The following is an 18521-nucleotide window of genomic DNA, read 5'->3' on the forward strand; positions in this document are numbered from 1 at the left end:
AGAAGCTCTCGTTTTGCTCTGTTTGGTTCTTTAACGTAAACGGTTTCCTTAATGAATACGCCACAGTATTCTGAAATAATTCTGCACTCTGATTGGCAGATAAGGATGAGAGGCTGGATAGGTTTCCACCAATGATATGATGGTCAATATGACGATGGATGATTTCGCTCGTAATCCAGCAAGGACTTTAGGTACAGATCTTGGATCAGACTTTTCTCCCAAAACATTAACCTTAACCATTAAGGGAAAGAATGATAAACTGACCTTAGATCAGTGTCCACGGGCAATGCTATCCTACCCCCTCTCTCCCTGGAGACATGAAGTTGCATCTGTGATCACCAATAATGGGATTTAGATGTTGCCGAGGGTACCGCTACATCAGTGTCCAGGGACATATTATAAGGTCGCTAAATGCACTAATTTATATGAACGCAGCAGAATATAGTCTATGTCAAATGTGCAGGAGGGGGAGATCATGATACTCTGATCGAATAGTGTAAAACCATAGTCTGTTTTGGGATAGGTAGGCTACTGCTGCAAAAACCTACTACTCCTACTGCTAGCAGGTACCCCACCAAAAAAAGGGTCCATTTGCTACTTTTGTTTGATTACCTGCCATCGGAGTATTTAGAAATATATGGGTCAAACAATCAATTAATCAAATGTATTTGATAAAGTCCATTTTACAACAGCAGTTGCCTGTCAAATTTGTATTTATTTTTATTTAACCTATATTTAACTAGGCAATTCGGTTAAGAACAAATTCTTATTCACAATGACGGCCTAGGAACACTGGGTTAACTGCCTTGTTCAGGGGCAGAACGACAGATTTTAACCTTGTCAGCTCGGATACTGTATCTGTGCTCCATAATAGCTGTATATAACTCCCATCCTTAGCAAATAATATCCTAATGACATATTCCTCTATGGGACAGACAACAAGACAACAGTCAGAATACTGGGATGTCTAGTAGTGTAGTCTGGGCATCACACAGTGTGAAGTTTTCACCTTGGAGGCATGCTGGGTTGGAATGAATGACATCCTCTGCTGTATCATCACTGAGATCCAATATAAATACCCAAATATAGCCTGGAATGTTCTAAACAGTGTAACTTTATACCACATACACCCTCTTCACAATATGCACCTTTATGTTATGTAGGATAATAATGAGCAATAGGGTTTTGTACATTGTGAGGGGGAACTCATCTCAGTCACTACAGTGTGAAGTGGAACTGCTCCTAATTCATGTAATAAACATTTCCAGGTGAACAAAAAGGAGAGCAGTTATAGATGAAGTCAATCAAAAATCACTCCTGTTTATTACCAGTTGCAACAGGGAGACACCACCCAGCACTGAAGCAGAAAAATGTCTAACTGGCCTCTTGGAGACAGAACCTTAATATCTTAATCAGACAGCACCAAATGTTCTGGAAACAGTAGCCGAGAGGCTTGTAGAATCTCAAAATAAAAAGGCAACGACCTTGTCAGCTGCTACAGAATCACACAGTGTTCAGAATGTCATCAATACAATATAATAGTGAATAATCAGTGTGTCCTCAGTCCTTGTACTTGGACCTCCATTCTTGCGTCACTCACTGTCAACAGATACGGGAATAATCAATAACATTCATTATCAAGTCTAATGACCATCAACTCACACTAGCATTTCGCTACACCTGCAAAAACATCTGCTAAATATGTGTACGTGACCAATAAAATTAGATTTGATCAACCCGCACTAGTGACCATCAACCCACACCTTGAGTTTCACAAACAGAACAATGGAAATGAAGTGTAATAAAGAAACTCCAAATATGCTAAACATTGTGTCTAAACTGAATATGAACTTTAGTTACAGTACCATCAGAAAGTATTCACACCCCTTGACTTTTTCTACATTTTGTTATGTTACAGCCTGCATTTACATTAGATTTATTAGAGATTTTGTGTCACTGATCTACACACAATACCCCATGTCAAAAATAGATTTTGTTTGTAGAATAATTTCTAAATTAATACAAAATGAAAAGCTGAAATGTCTTGAGTCAATAAGTATTCAACCCCTTTTTTATGGCAAGCCTAAATAAATTCAGGAGTACAAATGTGCTTAACAAATCACATAATCAGTTGCATTGACTCATTCTGTGTTCAATAATAGTGGTTAACATAATTGTTTTATGACTAACCCACACATACAATTATCTGTAATGTCCCTCAATCAAGTAGTGAATTTCATGCACAGATTCAACCACAAAGACCAGGGAGTTTTTTCAATTCCTCGCAAAGAAGGGCACCGATTGGTAAGAAGACGCTGAATATCCCTTTGAGCATGGTTAAGTTATTAATTAGGTTTTGAATGGTGTATCAATACACCCAGTCACTACAAAGATATAGGCGTCCTTCCTAACTCAGTTGCCAGAGAGGAAGGAAACTGCTCAGGAATTTCACCATAAGGCTAATGCTGATTTTAAAACAGTTACAAAGTTTAATGGCTGTGATAGGAGAAAACTGAGGATGGATCAACAACATCGTAGTTACTCCACAATACTAATCTAAATGACAGAGTGAAAATAAGGAAGGAATAAACAATATTCCAAAACATGCATCCTGTTTTCAACAACATTTTTGCAATTAACTTTTTGTCCTGAATACAAAGCTTTATATTTGGGGAAAATCCAACACAACACATCCCTGAGTACCACTCTTCATATTTTCAAGCATGGTGGTGGCTGCATCATGTTATGGGCATGCTTGTCAATGGCAAGGACTAGGGAGTTTTTTTAAATAAAAAGAAACGGAAGGCAGCTAAGCACAGACAAAATCCTAGAGGAAAACCTGGTTCAGTCTTCCTTGCAACAGACACTGGGAGACAAATTCACCTTTCAGCAGGACAATAACTTAAAACACAAGGACAAATATACACTGGAGTTGCTAAGACAACATTGCATTTTCCTGAATGGCCTAGTTACAGTTTTGACATAAATTGGCTTGAAAATGTATCGCAAGATCAACAACCAACTTGACATAGCTTGAAGAATTTTTAAATAATAATGGTTATATATTGCACAATCCAGGTGTGCAAAGCTCTTAGAGACTTACCCAGAAAGACTCACAGCTGTAATCGCTGCCAATTGTGTTTCTAACATGTATTGTCTCAGGGGGTTGAATACTTATGTAAAAAAGGTATTAGTGTTTTATTTTTCAACATTCTAATAAATGTTAGAATTTTTCTTCCACTTTGATATTACAGAGTATGTTGTGTAGCTCGTTGACCAAAAATGACAATTAAATCCATTTTAATCCCACTTTGTAATCCAACAAAATGTGGAAAAAGTCAAGGACTGTTTCTGTATCATAAATGTCTCCATTACAGTCTTCTTTTACAAAGGAAGAGTTTATTTCCAAAATGCTATATCCACCAATTCTTCATCATTTGTGCCTTTTCATCACAAATGATTGCTTATGGGTACCTTCATCTGTGTGTAAAATATAACTGTTCTCAGATTTTTATTAATAGATTTTAGATGTGAAAGAAAATGAGTTTTTTGCAAAATGCTATGTATACATTGTTTAGCTGGAATGAAATGTTAGCATCCAGCCTTCCCTGTGGCTCAGCATGGTGTGTGCAACGCCAGGGTTGTGGGTTCGATTTCACCTTTGTATGTTATCTACTTCACTTGCTTTGGCAATGTTAACATATGTTTCCCATGCCAATAAAGCCCCTTGAATTGAAAAGAAAAATAATAATTTGAGAGAGCACAGGGGGAAGAGAGAGGGGTGACAGGAGACCATGAGCAAATTGACACCTGGGTATGAAAGTGCTACTCTCGCTCTCTCCCTCATACTCTCCCTTGCCCTTTTGTTCACTATCTTGTCTCTCCCCTCCCTCCCTCCCTCAATTAAATTCAAAGGGCTTTATTGGAATGGGAAACATGTCGACATTGCCAAAGCAAGTGAAATACATAACATACAAAAGTGAAATAAACAATAAAAATGAACAGTTAACAGTACACTCATTACAGAAGTTCCAAAAGATTAAAGACATTACACATGTCATTATGTGTATATATACAGTGTTGTAACGATGTGCAAATGGTTAAAGTACAAAAGGGAAAATAAATAAACATAAATATGGGTTGTATTTACAATGGTGTTTGTTCTTCACTGGTTGCCCTTATCTTGTGGCAACAGGTCACAAATATTGCTGCTGTGATGGCACACTGTGCTATTTCACCCAGTAGATATGGAAGTTTATCAAAATCTGATTTGTTTTCAAATACTTTGTGGATCTGTGTAATCTGAGGGAAATATGTGTCTCCAATATGGTCATACATTTGACAGGAGGTTAGGAAGTGCAGCTCGGTTTCCACCTAATTTTGTGGGCAGTGTGCACATAGCCTGTCTTCTCTTGAGAGCCAGGTCTGACTACGGCAGCCTTTCTCAATAGCAAGGCTATGCTCACGGAGTCTGTACATAGTCAAAGTGTCACGTGTGTGCCCTCTCGGTCACCAGGCTGCTCGTTATGGCACACACCTGTCACCATCGTGGCACGGACCTGCGCGTCATCAGAATCACCTGGACTCCATCACTTCCCTGATTACCTTCCCTATATATGTCACTCCCTTTGGTTCCTTCCCCAGGCGTCATCATTTCTGTTCCAGTGTCATGTCTGTGCGTTTCTTGTTTGGTATTTAGTTGTTTATTTATTAAAACACTCACTTCCTGAACTTGCTTCCCGACTCTCAGCGGACTCGTTACACAAGGCTTTCCTTAAGTTTGGGGCAGTCACAGTGGTCAGGTATGCTGCCACTGTGTACTCTCTGTTTAGGGCCAAATAGTATCTCTCTCATCCCTCTTCACACCAACATTTGGCCATAGGGCTGTGATGTTATGGCCAGGGAAAACCAGCCCAGGATGAAAGACAGAAACAGCAAAAGCGAGGGAAGGAGAGAAGAGCACGGGAAAGACATGAGGGGAGTTGGCGAAAGGGTGATATTTCTTCAGAGAGCAGATGGATGGGCTTGGAGAGTCACCTTTCAACCATCAAAACAAATGTCAGAATGTTGCAGTGAAAGTTTTAAACTCCAGCTGTGAATTGTGTCAAAAGTAAAAACTTTGAAAGTGTGACCATCAATTTCTTTACCTTTGGCTATAAAATGTGAGAATTGAAAGCACTCAAGTCAGATTTATTATATCACTGTTTTTTAATTACATTAAAGTTCTCACATTTCAAACAAATGCTGTTATTTACATATTTTTCTATGTACAAATTTTCCATACAAACATTTACAAAAACAAGTTACAATACAGTGTGTATGTAGGGATTTCCTCTGCATTTTGTGTAACACTTGTAAACCACAGGAGGCTGCTGAGGGGAGGACGGCTCATAATAATGTCCGGAACGGAGCGAATGGAATCAAACACCTGGAAACCATGTGTTTATGTATGAGATACCATTCCACCGATTCCACTCCAGTCATTACCACGAATCAGTTCTCCCCAATTAGGGTGCCACCAACCTACAGTGCTGCACACACACCATAATATCCAGTGTACCGGGTATGTTGTTTGTGTGACGTTGTTTACAGTATATCAGAGTATGCGATGAATGCCCATCAGTAAAGGAAGGAAGCACAGCTCCCAGCCTCCATGCAATCACAACACCCTCTCAGAATCCTGTCATTACCGCTTTGCTCTCCTCCTTCCCCTCAACTCCCATTCCCTCCATCTCGTTCCTATACACTCATCTGTTCAACACTAAACCATAAAGACATACAAAAGCAAACCAGCAATGTCTAAAACAATCCCAATTTGTTCACTAGAAGTTGTTGTACCATCTCAATGACAGAGGATCTGGTTATGTAGATATGTGTATATCTACAACAGAATGTGTGTTTTGTTCTAGTGTGTGCTAATCTGTGCTTTAGAGTATGCATCGGTCACATCATTGGGTTTTGTACAGTGAATTATAATAGAATACTGCATTGTTGAGGAAGAGCTTGCAAGTAAGCATTTTACTGTACTGTTCACACCTGCTTTACCCTGTGCACGTGACAAATGCACTTTAGTTTGATTTTAGTGACATGTCAAGAAGAAACATCCCCATTGACCTGAGTAGCTAGTATACTAAACAAGACATAAACCGTGCTTAGAGGAAGGTCAGTTAATACACATACATCTATATACATCAATAGTCTCTACATGTAGAGGAGGAAACATGAGGCCGTTTCAGAGGACTAGTGTAGGCTTTGGCTCAAACTGTTTCAGATTGAACAAAGAATATGTACCCACATTATACACTGAGTGTACAAAACATTAGGAGCACCTGCTCTTTCCATGTCAGACTGACCAGGTGAAAGCTATGATGTCACTTGCTAAATCCACTTCAATCAGTGTAGATGAAGGGGAGGAGACAGGTTAACAAAGGATTCTTAAGCCTTGAGACAATTGAGACATGGCTTGTTTATGTGTGCCATTCAGAGTTTGAATGGGCAAGACAAATTATTGAAGTGCCTTTGAAGGTGGTATGGTAGTAGGTGCCAGGCACACCGGTTTGAGTGTTAAGAACTGCACACTGCTGGGTTTTTCACGCTCAACAGTTTCTTGTGTGTATATCAAGAATCTTTCACCACTCAAAGGACATCCAGCCAACTTGACACAACTGTGGGAAGCATTGGAGTCAACATGGACCAGCATCCCTGTGGAAGACTTTCGACACATTGTAGAGTCCATGCCCTGACGAATTGAGGCTTTTGAGGGCAAAAGGGGGGTGCAACTCAATATTAGGAAGGTATTGATCATGTTTTTTCACTCAGTGTATATCACTGTTACAATTCAATTCAGGGTAATCATGAAAACAGTTATCCCTTTGTCAGTTTTCTAATAATGATTAGTACATCACGTTTCCAGTTAGATCTGTTCCAGAGTCAGTGGGGTTTCCAAGTGTCCATACAGATCAAATGGAGTGAAAAGGGGAATAGCATCCATCCTCTTTCATTTACAAAAACATCCTTCACAAAATACTCTTGAAGATCCTCGTCTCTGGAACGATCCACGTTCCAATCACACACACACACGAGCTCAGTCCAGTTGCAAATATAAAAATATCTATAAAAATCTTCTCTGTGCCAATGTCCAGCATTGGGTTGACAGTGTCTCTGTTGTAGCTAGGTCTGTAACTCAGTGTCGATATAGTAAGAGGGATAGTAGGACGGGGGACAGGGTGAAGAAGACCGACAGGGAGACCAGCTGAACACCTGAACTACCCACACTCTTCTGGACCTTAGGCTCCAACACAGTAGGGTCATCTGGAGAGAGAGAGAGAACATGTTATTATCAGAAACAAGTGGAACAATTCTACTGTACTTCTAGTATCCAGAGTCAATGCTGTACATCTGACAGTCTCTCTGGATGGACAGATGGGAGACGTACCGGCTGGAAGCCTGTTGGAGGGGTTGTGCACTCCTCCTCCTCCCATCTTTCCCTTTCCTCCATCCATCACTTTCTCCATCGCTCCATCCTTGACTTTGTCAGTCTTGGCCTTCCCAGAGCCTGTAGAAGACAAGAAGTCATTGGTAAGAACTTGATTGTATGAACACCCAACGGGAACACCACTGAATATGGGGAACACTAAGCCTAGCCATTAATGTGAACGGAAGCTAATGCTACCATAGCTTTAGCCTTTAGAGGGTTTTCCTAACAGAGGCTAATGCTAGCATGTTGAGGGAGACAGGGGAATGGAGCTCACCATGAGGTCCAACCACATCCACCTTCAGCCTCAGACACTCCTGGCCGTGGTGATGCAGCGGCTTGGCTGAAGAGGGAGAAGAGAGGGAAGTTTAGTACAAATACCCAAGCATTGTGTTAGAGTAGTCTATTGTACAGTTAAGTGGTAGTATTCATTCAGAGGTACTGCACATAGATAGTAGTGGTATTAGTAAATGTGTAGTAGTACTACTATAGTATTGTTAAACGTACAGATATAGTAGTAGCTCTCTCCCTGTTTGAACTCCTTGCCCAGGGTGAAGGGGGTGAAGCGCTGGAACTTCTCGGAGAACCTCTCGGGGGCGTGGGCGGCGAAGGGCCGGGAACATTCCCAACGCAGCTGGTCGAAGGAGTGGGGTTTACACACCTCATAGTCCTCCTTCTCCACCATGTACAGCACGTACCGCTCGGCCTCCTGGGACGGCAGCTCCCCGCGCGTGTAGTGAGGACAGATGATGTCCAGGTAGTCGTTGATTTTCACCTCCACTGTGAACTCATCCCATAGGAAACTAGGGAGAGAGAGAAGAGAAGGAGAGTGCTTAGTGACATGGCTGGCTATTATCTTTAGATGACCTTACATCTAGTAGTCATCTCTGACTGACCGAAGGAACAAACGTAACATTATGAAATATCATCATGGCCCATTCCCAGTCGGATGACAGAGTTGAGCCCATGTTTGTGTGGGCTGTTCCACTCACATGAACAAACACGCATGGAAGAACCGACTTCCTCAAACACACACTCTCATAATAAACACACTCACGGACAATCAAACAAAAAAAGCTGTTAAGACTCAGCTCAAAGAGACAGTGTGTGTGTGTGTGTGTGTGTGTGTGTGTGTGATTGCGTGAGTCCTGGTGTAGACCTGTCACCCAGACAATGAGAATTAGTGAGTAGCCAATCAGGAGTCACTGGCTGAACTTGTTTGATGTATTTATTTAGACAAGAACACACCACTAACACGCCTACACTCTTTCTGCCTATCCCTCTTTAACTCTCTCCCTCTCATCTGTTTTCTGGAGCGTTCCACTCATGTTGTTTTAAGAGTAGAGTTTCACTGGCCAGCTGTGTCCATGGAGACAAGATTCTGAGTGGCAGTTTCTCCTCTCTCTGTCTGTCATCTATATGCACTGTCTGCACACGTCATTTAATCTCTTTCTCTCCCTTCCTACACAAGTCATTTGAATGGGTTAGTTATCTCTCTGTCCCTCTCCCTCCCTTTCGTTCCCTCTGCACCTGTTGGAGTGTCAGTGGGTGTGACTTTTTACTCCTCTAGTGACTCTTCACCCCTGATTCTGTCTCTTCCTACTTCTTTCTCCTCCCTCCATGAAAAATAAATATTGAGGGAGGTGGAGACAGTCTCTCTTTCTGTTCCTTTTCATTTTAACCCTCCCTTGACTTTATGACTCTTTCCCTCCATCTCGGTTCTAGATTCTAACTGTTGTTGTTTGTCCCTCCTTCCCTCCAGTCAACCCCTCCAATCTACTGAGGTATACACGTGAAAGGACACAAATGTCACACACACACACACACACACACCTCATGAAATAAACCCTAGAACAGTGGGTAGAGCAGTGGAACTTTATTTCTGGGAGGAAGGAAGGTTAAAGTGATGAAAGAAACAAAGTGCTGTATCTGGGTATCAAATTAAAACAGTGCTTTCCAGCTGTCCTCCAGGCCTATTAGGATTCAGCTCACACAGGGACTATGAGTTGTGTTGGCGAGTGGAGTCAGTGGTGCTGGCAGGGTACACACACACACACACTTTTCTGGAAGAGAGGTTGAGTTTGTGGGTAAGAGCTTGTTATCCCTGAGGATGTAATCAGTAAAATATGCACGTCATAGTCTCATTGGTTCCCAGCCCTGGGCTGAACAGACATCCACACAGGCCGCAGCACAAACACCCTGCCACATACTCCGGGTGTGTTCTGTGCCGAGAGAGAGCTTCTGTATCACAGGCAGCTGGTGGCACTTTAATTAGGGAGGAAGGGCTCATAGTAATGTATACACTAGCTTTGTGTGAGAGAGACAGTGTGAAGAACCCAGTTCATACATGTTTATGTTGTGTTGGTGTGTGCCCAAGCATCAAAGCCTAGAACAGGAGGTATCTGGTATCCTGCCTCCCTCCTTTCATCCCTCCTTTCTCTACTGTTGTTGTCCTTCTTAAGTGACAGACACACTGGCTCCATGTGGGTCTCTAACCCCCCTGCCACTGTGTGTGTGTGTGTGTGTGTGTGTGTGTGGAGAGAGAGACAGAGAGAGTAACCTGCCTGTCACAACATGTATTGTTAGCAGAGCACGTCCCTAGGCTCATTAGCCAGGGCTAACAGCTAGATTAGCCTCTCACACCACTTCAAAACAGGATGATATCTTTGGCTTAGCCTTCGCATGCACACACGCCGGTCTGCAGTTCAAGCGCTTAATTGACAAACAAATCTGTGTTCCTTTCTTATTTCTTTGACTCAGACTGGTAATGACAGGGTTGAGACGAACGGCACGAGAGAACTGCACCGCTACAGTAGAGTGAAGAGACTTTCCTAACTGAATGGAATCCACCTGATTTCCACAGTAACCACAGCTTCTCCTTAAAAACATGTTCCTGTCCAAAGCTGTCAAAACACACATTCTGTTGCTAATCTCAGTCACTACAAACAATCACACTTTCAGATCTCCCTTTGTCGCTCTTCTGGAGCCTACTTAATTAAAAGCTATCTGGGGTCTGGGGCCAAGCTGTTGCCCACAAAGGGAGGAGGGGTTCTGAATAGGGTGTAATTACCCCTCCCCCCAAAGACATAAACCCTGGAGCTGACTAGACTCCAGTCTGCCCCCCACCCTTCACCCCCTCTAGCCCCAAGGCTGTGCTCAGTGTCCTCTGCTCACTAGTAGAGGCTGATATAGATGTGATAAGGTGAGGTGTGTTGTAGCTACTATGGCTCACAGCATTTTGCACGTGGTCCATGTTGCCCATAATACAATAATCATGATGAAGCTAGATTTCCAGTAACGTTGACGGTCGTACTTATCAATGGGAGGGGTTGTGTGAGTGTGTGAGCAATCTCAGCCTAGGGATCTGGGAGAAGTCCAGCTGATTGAAGCCAGTTGACACAGGGCCAGACTCACAACTGGAACACAAGCACCCCTTCCTCCCTCCCTCCGAACAGTATCGTCTTTCTCTCGTCTTTCCCTCTCCTTCGTCCTTCTACTCTGACTGACAGTTCACAGGAGAGTGAGAGTTGCGTTAATGTGATAGCTACGCGTGTGTGAGAGGCAGGGGAGTGAGGGAGAGAGAGGTTCTCTGAATACCAGAATTCAGGCCGCCTCACACCCCAGGCACTTGAGCACATGTGTTTATCAGGGCAGACCAGAGCCTGTGTGTCTGTCTGTCTGTCTCACTGAGGTGTGTGTGTGTGTGTGTGTGTGTGTGTGTGTGTCTTTGTCTCACTGAGGTGTGTGTAAACAGCCAGGATGGAAGGTAGTCTCCCTTCACCTCTCCTCTGAACTGAACAGTTCTCAGAGCTGCTACTGTCACAGATGTTTGTGTGTGTGTGTGTGGTTATGACAGTAGGGTGATTGGGTGAGTTTAACACCTCATTAAGTTCTCAACAGCTTTGAAGTCCTCTCCTCATCTCTTGCTGTTATCACATCCCTCTCTTCTCTTCCCTTCTTATAGGCCCATCTCTTTTCTCTCCCTACCACCCCTCCTGTGTTTCCCATATAGAATGCTCTCACACCATACAACTATAAAATCTGCACACACAGGCATATAAATCAACCTATTAATTAACTGTGGTATCCCACATTCACACCTCAACTCAAGAGGATATAGGCCTGTTCGTTGTAATCTGGGTTTTAGTTGTTGTATGTACTAATATAGTATTATACACTAACTACCCTAGTAGAACCTCTCTAGAACACTCTGATCTCCCACATTCTCTCCTGAGAGGAGAGTTCCAAAGAGGTCATTCTTCTGTCTGTCACGCTCCAAAAGATCAGAATAACAGGAGTCTAATCATTCTGTCCCAACCACCATTATCGCATCCAGACTCCACTTTCCACCACCTCTATTCATGGTATGTGTGATTCTTTACAAGGAATTGCAGGGTTTGAGAGCCTTTAAAAATGTCAACACAACCTTTTCTCCCCTCCCTCCAGCCAGCCATCTATTCATCCATGTCCCATCTCTCCGTCTCTCCTTTATGCGCTTTAAATTAACCCATCCCCTTCCGTTCATCCCTCCTCTATTCTTCCCTTGCTCTTAAAAAAGGTAACATAATATCAGAGCTCTTCATGACAGCCTAATTTCTCAACACAAATCCCTTCCTCTCTTTTATCCATCCCCTGCTTTCTGTTCCCAACTCTCTCTTTCAGATGAGTAGAAAAAGGCTACATGTTGGCAGGTTACTAGATATGCAGCTTGGTTTGGGTCAATGAGGAGAACTAGACTCACAGGTCTCTCAACCAGGGCAATAACATTCCAACTAACCCTGGTTCAATCTGGATTATACAGAATAACACGGTTGGGGTCAAAACTATTTTCATTCATTCAAAGTGAATGTCATGAATTGCAAAAATTATCGTTGGAAATATCCCAGCTGCTTCAAACAGAGAAGTCAGTCAGGCCTGAGCTGAGACTGGAAGTGGCCCTTAGGGGGCAACAGAGAGCCATCTCTGAAACACTACATGAGATGATACTGGACACACACAAACATGACCCTACACACACAATGTGATAACGTGAGGATAAAGCAGTCCTCAGTATTGTAGAATTGAGACAAACAATAACAGTGGGGAGACACAGCAAGCTGCTGTGATCTGTGTGGAAAATTACTCAGGAAAACAGAGCAGGGTCTGAGAGAGAGAGAGGAACTGACGGAGAGAGAGGAAGTCTGGACCATAGATAAGGAGGCGAGAGGAAGAGCTGAGATGGAAGGGGGCCCAGGGGGTGCTAATTAAAGTATTTATTTTTAACACGGCAAAACATTGTTTTGTGTTACATCCATGATAATGTGTGTGTGTGAGTGTTAGGTAAGACAGCTGTTATGTCAGCAGGAAACAAGCTATATACCTAGATGTGATTGAATGGACAGAACTAGACACTGTGTAGCTGACTGACTGGAGCAATCCTATTGGCTCCTTTAACTGATTGTTCTATGTAGGATATGTCCCTCTACATATTTAAGGAGCTTCAGATTTACTAACACACACACACATTACGCCAGAGAGATAACAGGGATATAATCTATTCTAAATATAAAAAGCAGCAGAATGACGATTTTACTGTCTATAGGTCAGCTAGTCAGATTACAGCTCAGATCGTCTGTAATCTGTGTGTGCGCGTGTATTTCCCCCTCATTTTGCTGAGGGATTAGAGACCCAGAGCAACAGATGAGGTGGGAGGGAGAGAGAGACTTGCTTTGGCAATGTTAACATATGTTTCCTATGCCTAAAGCCCCTTGAATTGAAAGGTAGGTGGATAGATTAGATAAAATAGATAAGAAAGACTTCAGAATAGAGAAGGGAGGGGGAAAGAGAGGGGAGGGTTTCAGAATAGAGAGGGGGGAATATAGAATAGAGAGGGGGGAATATAGAATAGAGAGGGGGGAATATAGAATAGAGAGGGGGGAATATAGAATAGAGAGGGGGGAATATAGAATAGAGAGGGGGGAATATAGAATAGAGAGGGGGAATATAGAATAGAGAGGGGGGAATATAGAATAGAGAGAGGGGAATATAGAATAGAGAGAGGGGAATATAGCCAGAGGAAAGAAGAGCTTTACAACAGAGAAGAAAATCACACATTTAACTTTACAACCACACCGCCCTCTTCCCCCACCAGCCACCACAACCCTAAACCTCTTCCTTTAGGACATATCTGTTCAGACAAGCCCAACACCTCAACACAACACGAGAGAAAGACAAAAGAAGACAGAGAATTGGAAATATCTAGCTATATAGGAGAGGAGAACATGAATACGTGATAGAGATGAACTCATGGAAACAGAGATAGTGAGAAAGAGAGAAGTGGTCAGGAAATAACAAGCTGGAGAAGACGCAGCTGGTGTGGAGAAGAGGGAGTGGCGATGGAGAGATGAACGGACAGGTACAGAGAGAAGGAAGGAAAGGGGGGGGGGGGGTGTTGAACACAGCTGACAGAGTTGAGTATAGTAACAGGGGAGAGAAGGAAGGAAAGGGGGGGGGGTCGAACACAGCTGACAGAGTTGAGTATAGTAACAGGGGAAGTGTGGAATGCTGGCTGCTACTAATATTAACACCCACCTCCTCCCTCCTGCCCCGAGAGAGTGTGAGTGTGTGTGCATGCGTGTGACTCACTGATTTACCAGTGCTCCGTAATATCGCCTACATATAGGGCCCCTCCCTTTCTCTGACATTGGAGTTCAGGCAACACTACACACTCACCCTCAGTCAAAAACAAAAAAACACTTCCAGTAACAAGGCATTGCGCCAGAACTAATGATTAAACTGTTGGATCAGGTCGAAACAAGCCCAGTCTCTCACCCCACACACACACACACACACACACACACACACACACACACACACACACACACACACACACACACACACACACCACAAGGTTGGAACAGACTGCGAAAAACCAGTTTCTACACCAGTCAGGTCAGAGACTGACAACTGTGTGCTACCATCTGAAGTCAGTCAGTAAACATCAGTTTACACCTGATCGCCTTAGATCAATCAGCCAGGAACCAATTAGACTCAGTGATCCCATGGGAGTGAATCAGGTGGTTGAGACAGTGTAAAGTGGGACAACAGTTGAGGGACCAGATTGGGCAGTTTTCAGAAAACTGCCCAGAGAGAAAGAGAAAGTTGAAAAATAAAGATGGTAACTGAGAACGAGGGATTAAAGAGAAGGACGAAGGATTATACAGTGAAAATGTGGTAACAATAGCAGGTGGGTACGGGCCAGACTAGGATTATGTCCTCATTTTTAACAGTGATTATTCTTCTTCTGAAAACCACATTCACTGAGTTCCAATTGGAGGTTTTCAGAGACTTTAGATAAAGACGTCTGGGGGAAAAAACGGTGTGTGTGTGTGAGAGACATGCAGTACAGAATGTGAGTAGAGCTTGTGTCATGAGTAATAGTTATCAGTCTTCAGTGGACACTGAGCATCACTGCTCCCACATCAAACTGGTGCGGCCAGTTTCCATGTAGTTTGTTTTTGTTAATATGTGACAATGTGTCAATGTGTAAGTGAGTGTGTGTCTGAACGTGCTTGTTTGTGTCTACAGTGCATGTGACGTGTGAACATATTTCTCTGTCTGGTTGTGTGTTAGTCTATCTTTAGTCTGCTACGAAAAGGATTAGTGTACATTATGATTGTTGTTGTTGTTGATGTTGTTATGCAACGCAAGTTACAGTGGGAATGTAGTCCAGAGCCAGATTAAAGAACACAGTCTTGCACAGCTAAACTAGTGGGGACAAGGTTAACCCCGAACCCTAACCCGTACCCTTATCCTAACCCTAAAACTAACCCTAGAAATAACAATTGATCTTGTGGGGATCAACAAAATGTCCCCAGTTGGTCAAATGTTTGTTTACTATTCTGGTGGGGACTTCTGGTCCTCACAAGTATAGTTAAACACACACTGACTCAGACCACTGCCCCTCAAGTGTTCTTTCTGTATTTCTCTGCATTTATAGCAATTCTCACTTGACCCAGAACTCTGATTTCTCCTTTATAACCTTTATTTTCTCATTATGGACTAAGAGTTTGGTTCAGATGTCCTTCTCTTCAGTTCTTTTCTCCCCCTCATGTCACCTGATCAACAGAAGTCGTGTTCCTTGTGCTCGAGCCACCGTCTCAGTGATGTCATACCGACAAACCCAGGTAAAGTCAGACCTGCGTACGGAACAGGTAAAGTACACGGCTGACTCACACCGACAAAACCCATTTCGTCACAACTCATGACAAGGTATGACTAGTCAACAACATTTTCCTGTGCTCACATCATTAAACCAATTACAAAACCAATGTCTTTCCCATTTCATATGAAATCTAATTTAGTGCTCTGTCATCATCATTGGCCTAAGGAGAATTAGGCTACAGAGACAAAGTGCAAATCGAATTAAGGTAACACAAATAGGCCGTAATGGCATCTGAACTTGCGATAAGAAGGTACAATAACGTCGACCCAGAGTCGGCTGAAACCGTGACCCCTCAGTCTTTGTCCATTTTCTCTATAAAATAAACCATCCTTCTTTCTCACCATCTTTAGCTCTGTGCTTAAAAGCTCAATAACTCACGCGGCCTCGCATACGCCTGTCAAGCTCCATTGATCCCACTGAGTGGCAGGGTAGCATTACAATTTCTGACCCCAAAACAATCAGCATTGGACATCTCCCCCCTCCCCCCTCTTGGAGAGCTGAAGTGTCAGACTGTCAGAAGTACCAATAGAGTGAAACACAGACATACAGTCTGTATTCAGACACTCAGGTCGATGTGGTTCAGGCTTTATTTTTATGCTGTGTGAGGGAGTCGGTCTATGTATCGAGATCATATATATGGTCGATTCTGTCTCTCCAGCTGTCTCAGAATTCGTTCCCAATCTTCCCCTTGTTCTCTGTTTATGCCCTGCTGCGCGATTGCCCTACCATAACCTAATTACAATTATGTTACCTGGTTAAAGGGGCAAGCAGACAGCTAATACAACAAGGCACACAGCCTACAGCTAATATACTACAAGTGGAAGAAATAAAAGCAATACCAAAATCCAGATGTCAACTTCTATTCCACCTTGGTTCAACATAATTTCCTTGAATTGAAGTGCAATCAACGTTGATTCAACCATGCGGTGTGTGTCCAGTGGGGTGGGATGTCTGATAAAGAACCGAGGAAATTCAGCGCCTAGGCGATCCATTGAGTGGATGAGACGCAAACAGTATTTATCCCCTGACAGAAAGTGTACTTGAGTAGGCCTAGTATAGTGTCAGATAAGCATTCTCAGATAAGCATTCTCAAAGTGAGTAGAGTACTAGGTGCGCGTAAACAGAAATCACACACACTTTTAATGTGTGCTACACCAAAATACGCACAACACGCGCGCGTAAACAAACACACACACACACACACACACAGAGAGAGAGAAAAAGATTAAGAACACCTACTTTGGGTTTGTGCTATTCCAGAAGACGCTGTGTCTCTCTGCAGAGACGAACCAGGTTCCGAAGCTCACAGCCAAACACACCAGCCACACCAAATCCATAGCTGCTGATTTAGGACCAGAACAGGACGAAACACTAACAAATACTGTCAGTTATTGCAGAATAAGTGTGTGCAGGATGTGCACACTGTCAAAATAAATGTATGATAGGGGTGCTGGTCTATAGCTGCTGCTTTTCTGTATGGTTGAGACCTCCTTCTATGGAGTTTAACGGCTGTTTGTATGGTTAAGACCGAGGCGCGTTGAATGTTTTGTCTAACGGAGCCACGCCTCTCCCGGTTGTATAGCCAATAGCAGCGGGAAAAACGCCCCACTGCTCTGACTATTCAACTAGATACGCCATGAACACTTTATCCAATCTATATAATATAGTCAAAGCTATGGACAGAAATATATAGGCCTATAGCTATTTTTGTGACATTGAAAGGAATTCATGACACACTACAAATAGTTGTGTTTCTTTTGTTGTGACCAAAAGTGTTTCTTAGAATTTTAGTCATTAATGCAAAACTTGCTGATCCCCCCTCTGATTAATTATAGGCTCACATATTCAACAACATAAAAATGTGAAATAACAATACTATGGTATACTTTAGAAAATAAATGAATCTAATGTAATGCAAGGTATAGGTCTACCTAAATGTTCTATGTCTGTCAGTCAGATGTTATCCTATAGAATCATTAAGATGTAATTTTAAGATGTTATCTGTGTAGCTAATCTTCTGGGTCCCCTGTAGCCATATAGTCTGCAGGCACACAGTGACTGTAAATTAGCAACACAAAGCTGCTCAAAATAATGCATTATAATACTGTATAGCCCACCTTTTTTATCCCACATTTAGTATTCACTTCTTTTGTGCCACTAAAAAACAAGACTGGCAAAAACAAAAATGAACACATTGCCGAAATCAAGCAAGAATATCAGTAAATGTGCCAAACACACTGTTCCCTGCTAGTCCAGGACTCCATGGGTTCAGGGGCTGACCAACAGGGGCCAGGGACTAGGACAAGGCCCGGTGAGCAGGCTCAGAACTCCATTTTGTGTGTGTGTGTGTGTGCGTGTGCGTGCGTGCGTGCGCGTGCGTGCGTGTGCATGTGTGTGTGTGAAGATTAATGAAGATGGCTCTGCAGTGGATAGTTATTTGTGTTTTTTTTATGCTGATCTGAATTTTTATTTCCGCCATAGTTTCCTATGACCGAAAAGAGCTTCTGGACATCAGAACAGTGATCCCTAACTTCCATTTGGATTCAGATTTCTGCTTCAACAAGTTGGCAGCTGTTGACATACTGCTCAGACCAGGCCCTAATCCCGGGACTCAAAAGAGGAAGAGACGCTGCAAAAGAGGCAAATAAGTGGGCACCCTGAGGAGATAAATAAACACCTGTACCCTCCATTCTATTGGTAAATGTACAATTACCAGAGAACAAACTAGACGAGCTCCGTTCTATTGGTAAATGACCAATCACCAGAGAACAAACTAGACGAGCTCCGTTCTATTGGTAAATGACCAATCACCAGAGAACAAACTAGACGAGCTCCGTTCTATTG

The 18521-nt window shown here is 42.8% G+C and overlaps 1 protein-coding gene across 1 annotated transcript; it reads right to left on the reverse strand.

The window, feature by feature from the left end:
* Nucleotides 1–5189: 5189 nt before the first annotated feature.
* On the reverse strand, nucleotides 5190–17208 carry LOC106574320 (ephrin-A1-like). The gene is made up of 5 exons (XM_045718916.1): nucleotides 16917–17208; nucleotides 7982–8277; nucleotides 7752–7817; nucleotides 7436–7555; nucleotides 5190–7311 (listed from the first exon to the last, which is right to left on the reverse strand). Exons 1-5 carry the CDS (start codon nucleotides 17012–17014, stop codon nucleotides 7184–7186), a joined length of 708 nt encoding a protein of 235 aa, XP_045574872.1. The 5' UTR covers nucleotides 17015–17208; the 3' UTR covers nucleotides 5190–7183.
* Nucleotides 17209–18521: the final 1313 nt, after the last annotated feature.

Source organism: Salmo salar, chromosome ssa05 (genome assembly GCF_905237065.1).
Source record: "Salmo salar chromosome ssa05, Ssal_v3.1, whole genome shotgun sequence".
NCBI lineage: Eukaryota > Metazoa > Chordata > Actinopteri > Salmoniformes > Salmonidae > Salmo > Salmo salar.

Excerpts from the sequence above, each read along its gene's own strand:
- LOC106574320 (XM_045718916.1), bottom strand. The coding sequence starts at position 17,014 with ATGGATTTGGTGTGGCTGGTGTGTTTGGCTGTGAGCTTCGGAACCTGG. Across the intron at positions 8,278-16,916 it reads TGGAATAGCACAAACCCAAA|TTTCCTATGGGATGAGTTCA; the intron begins GTAGGTGTTCTT and ends CTCTCTCCCTAG. Across the intron at positions 7,312-7,435 it reads CTCCAACAGGCTTCCAGCCG|ATGACCCTACTGTGTTGGAG; the intron begins GTACGTCTCCCA and ends CTCTCTCTCCAG.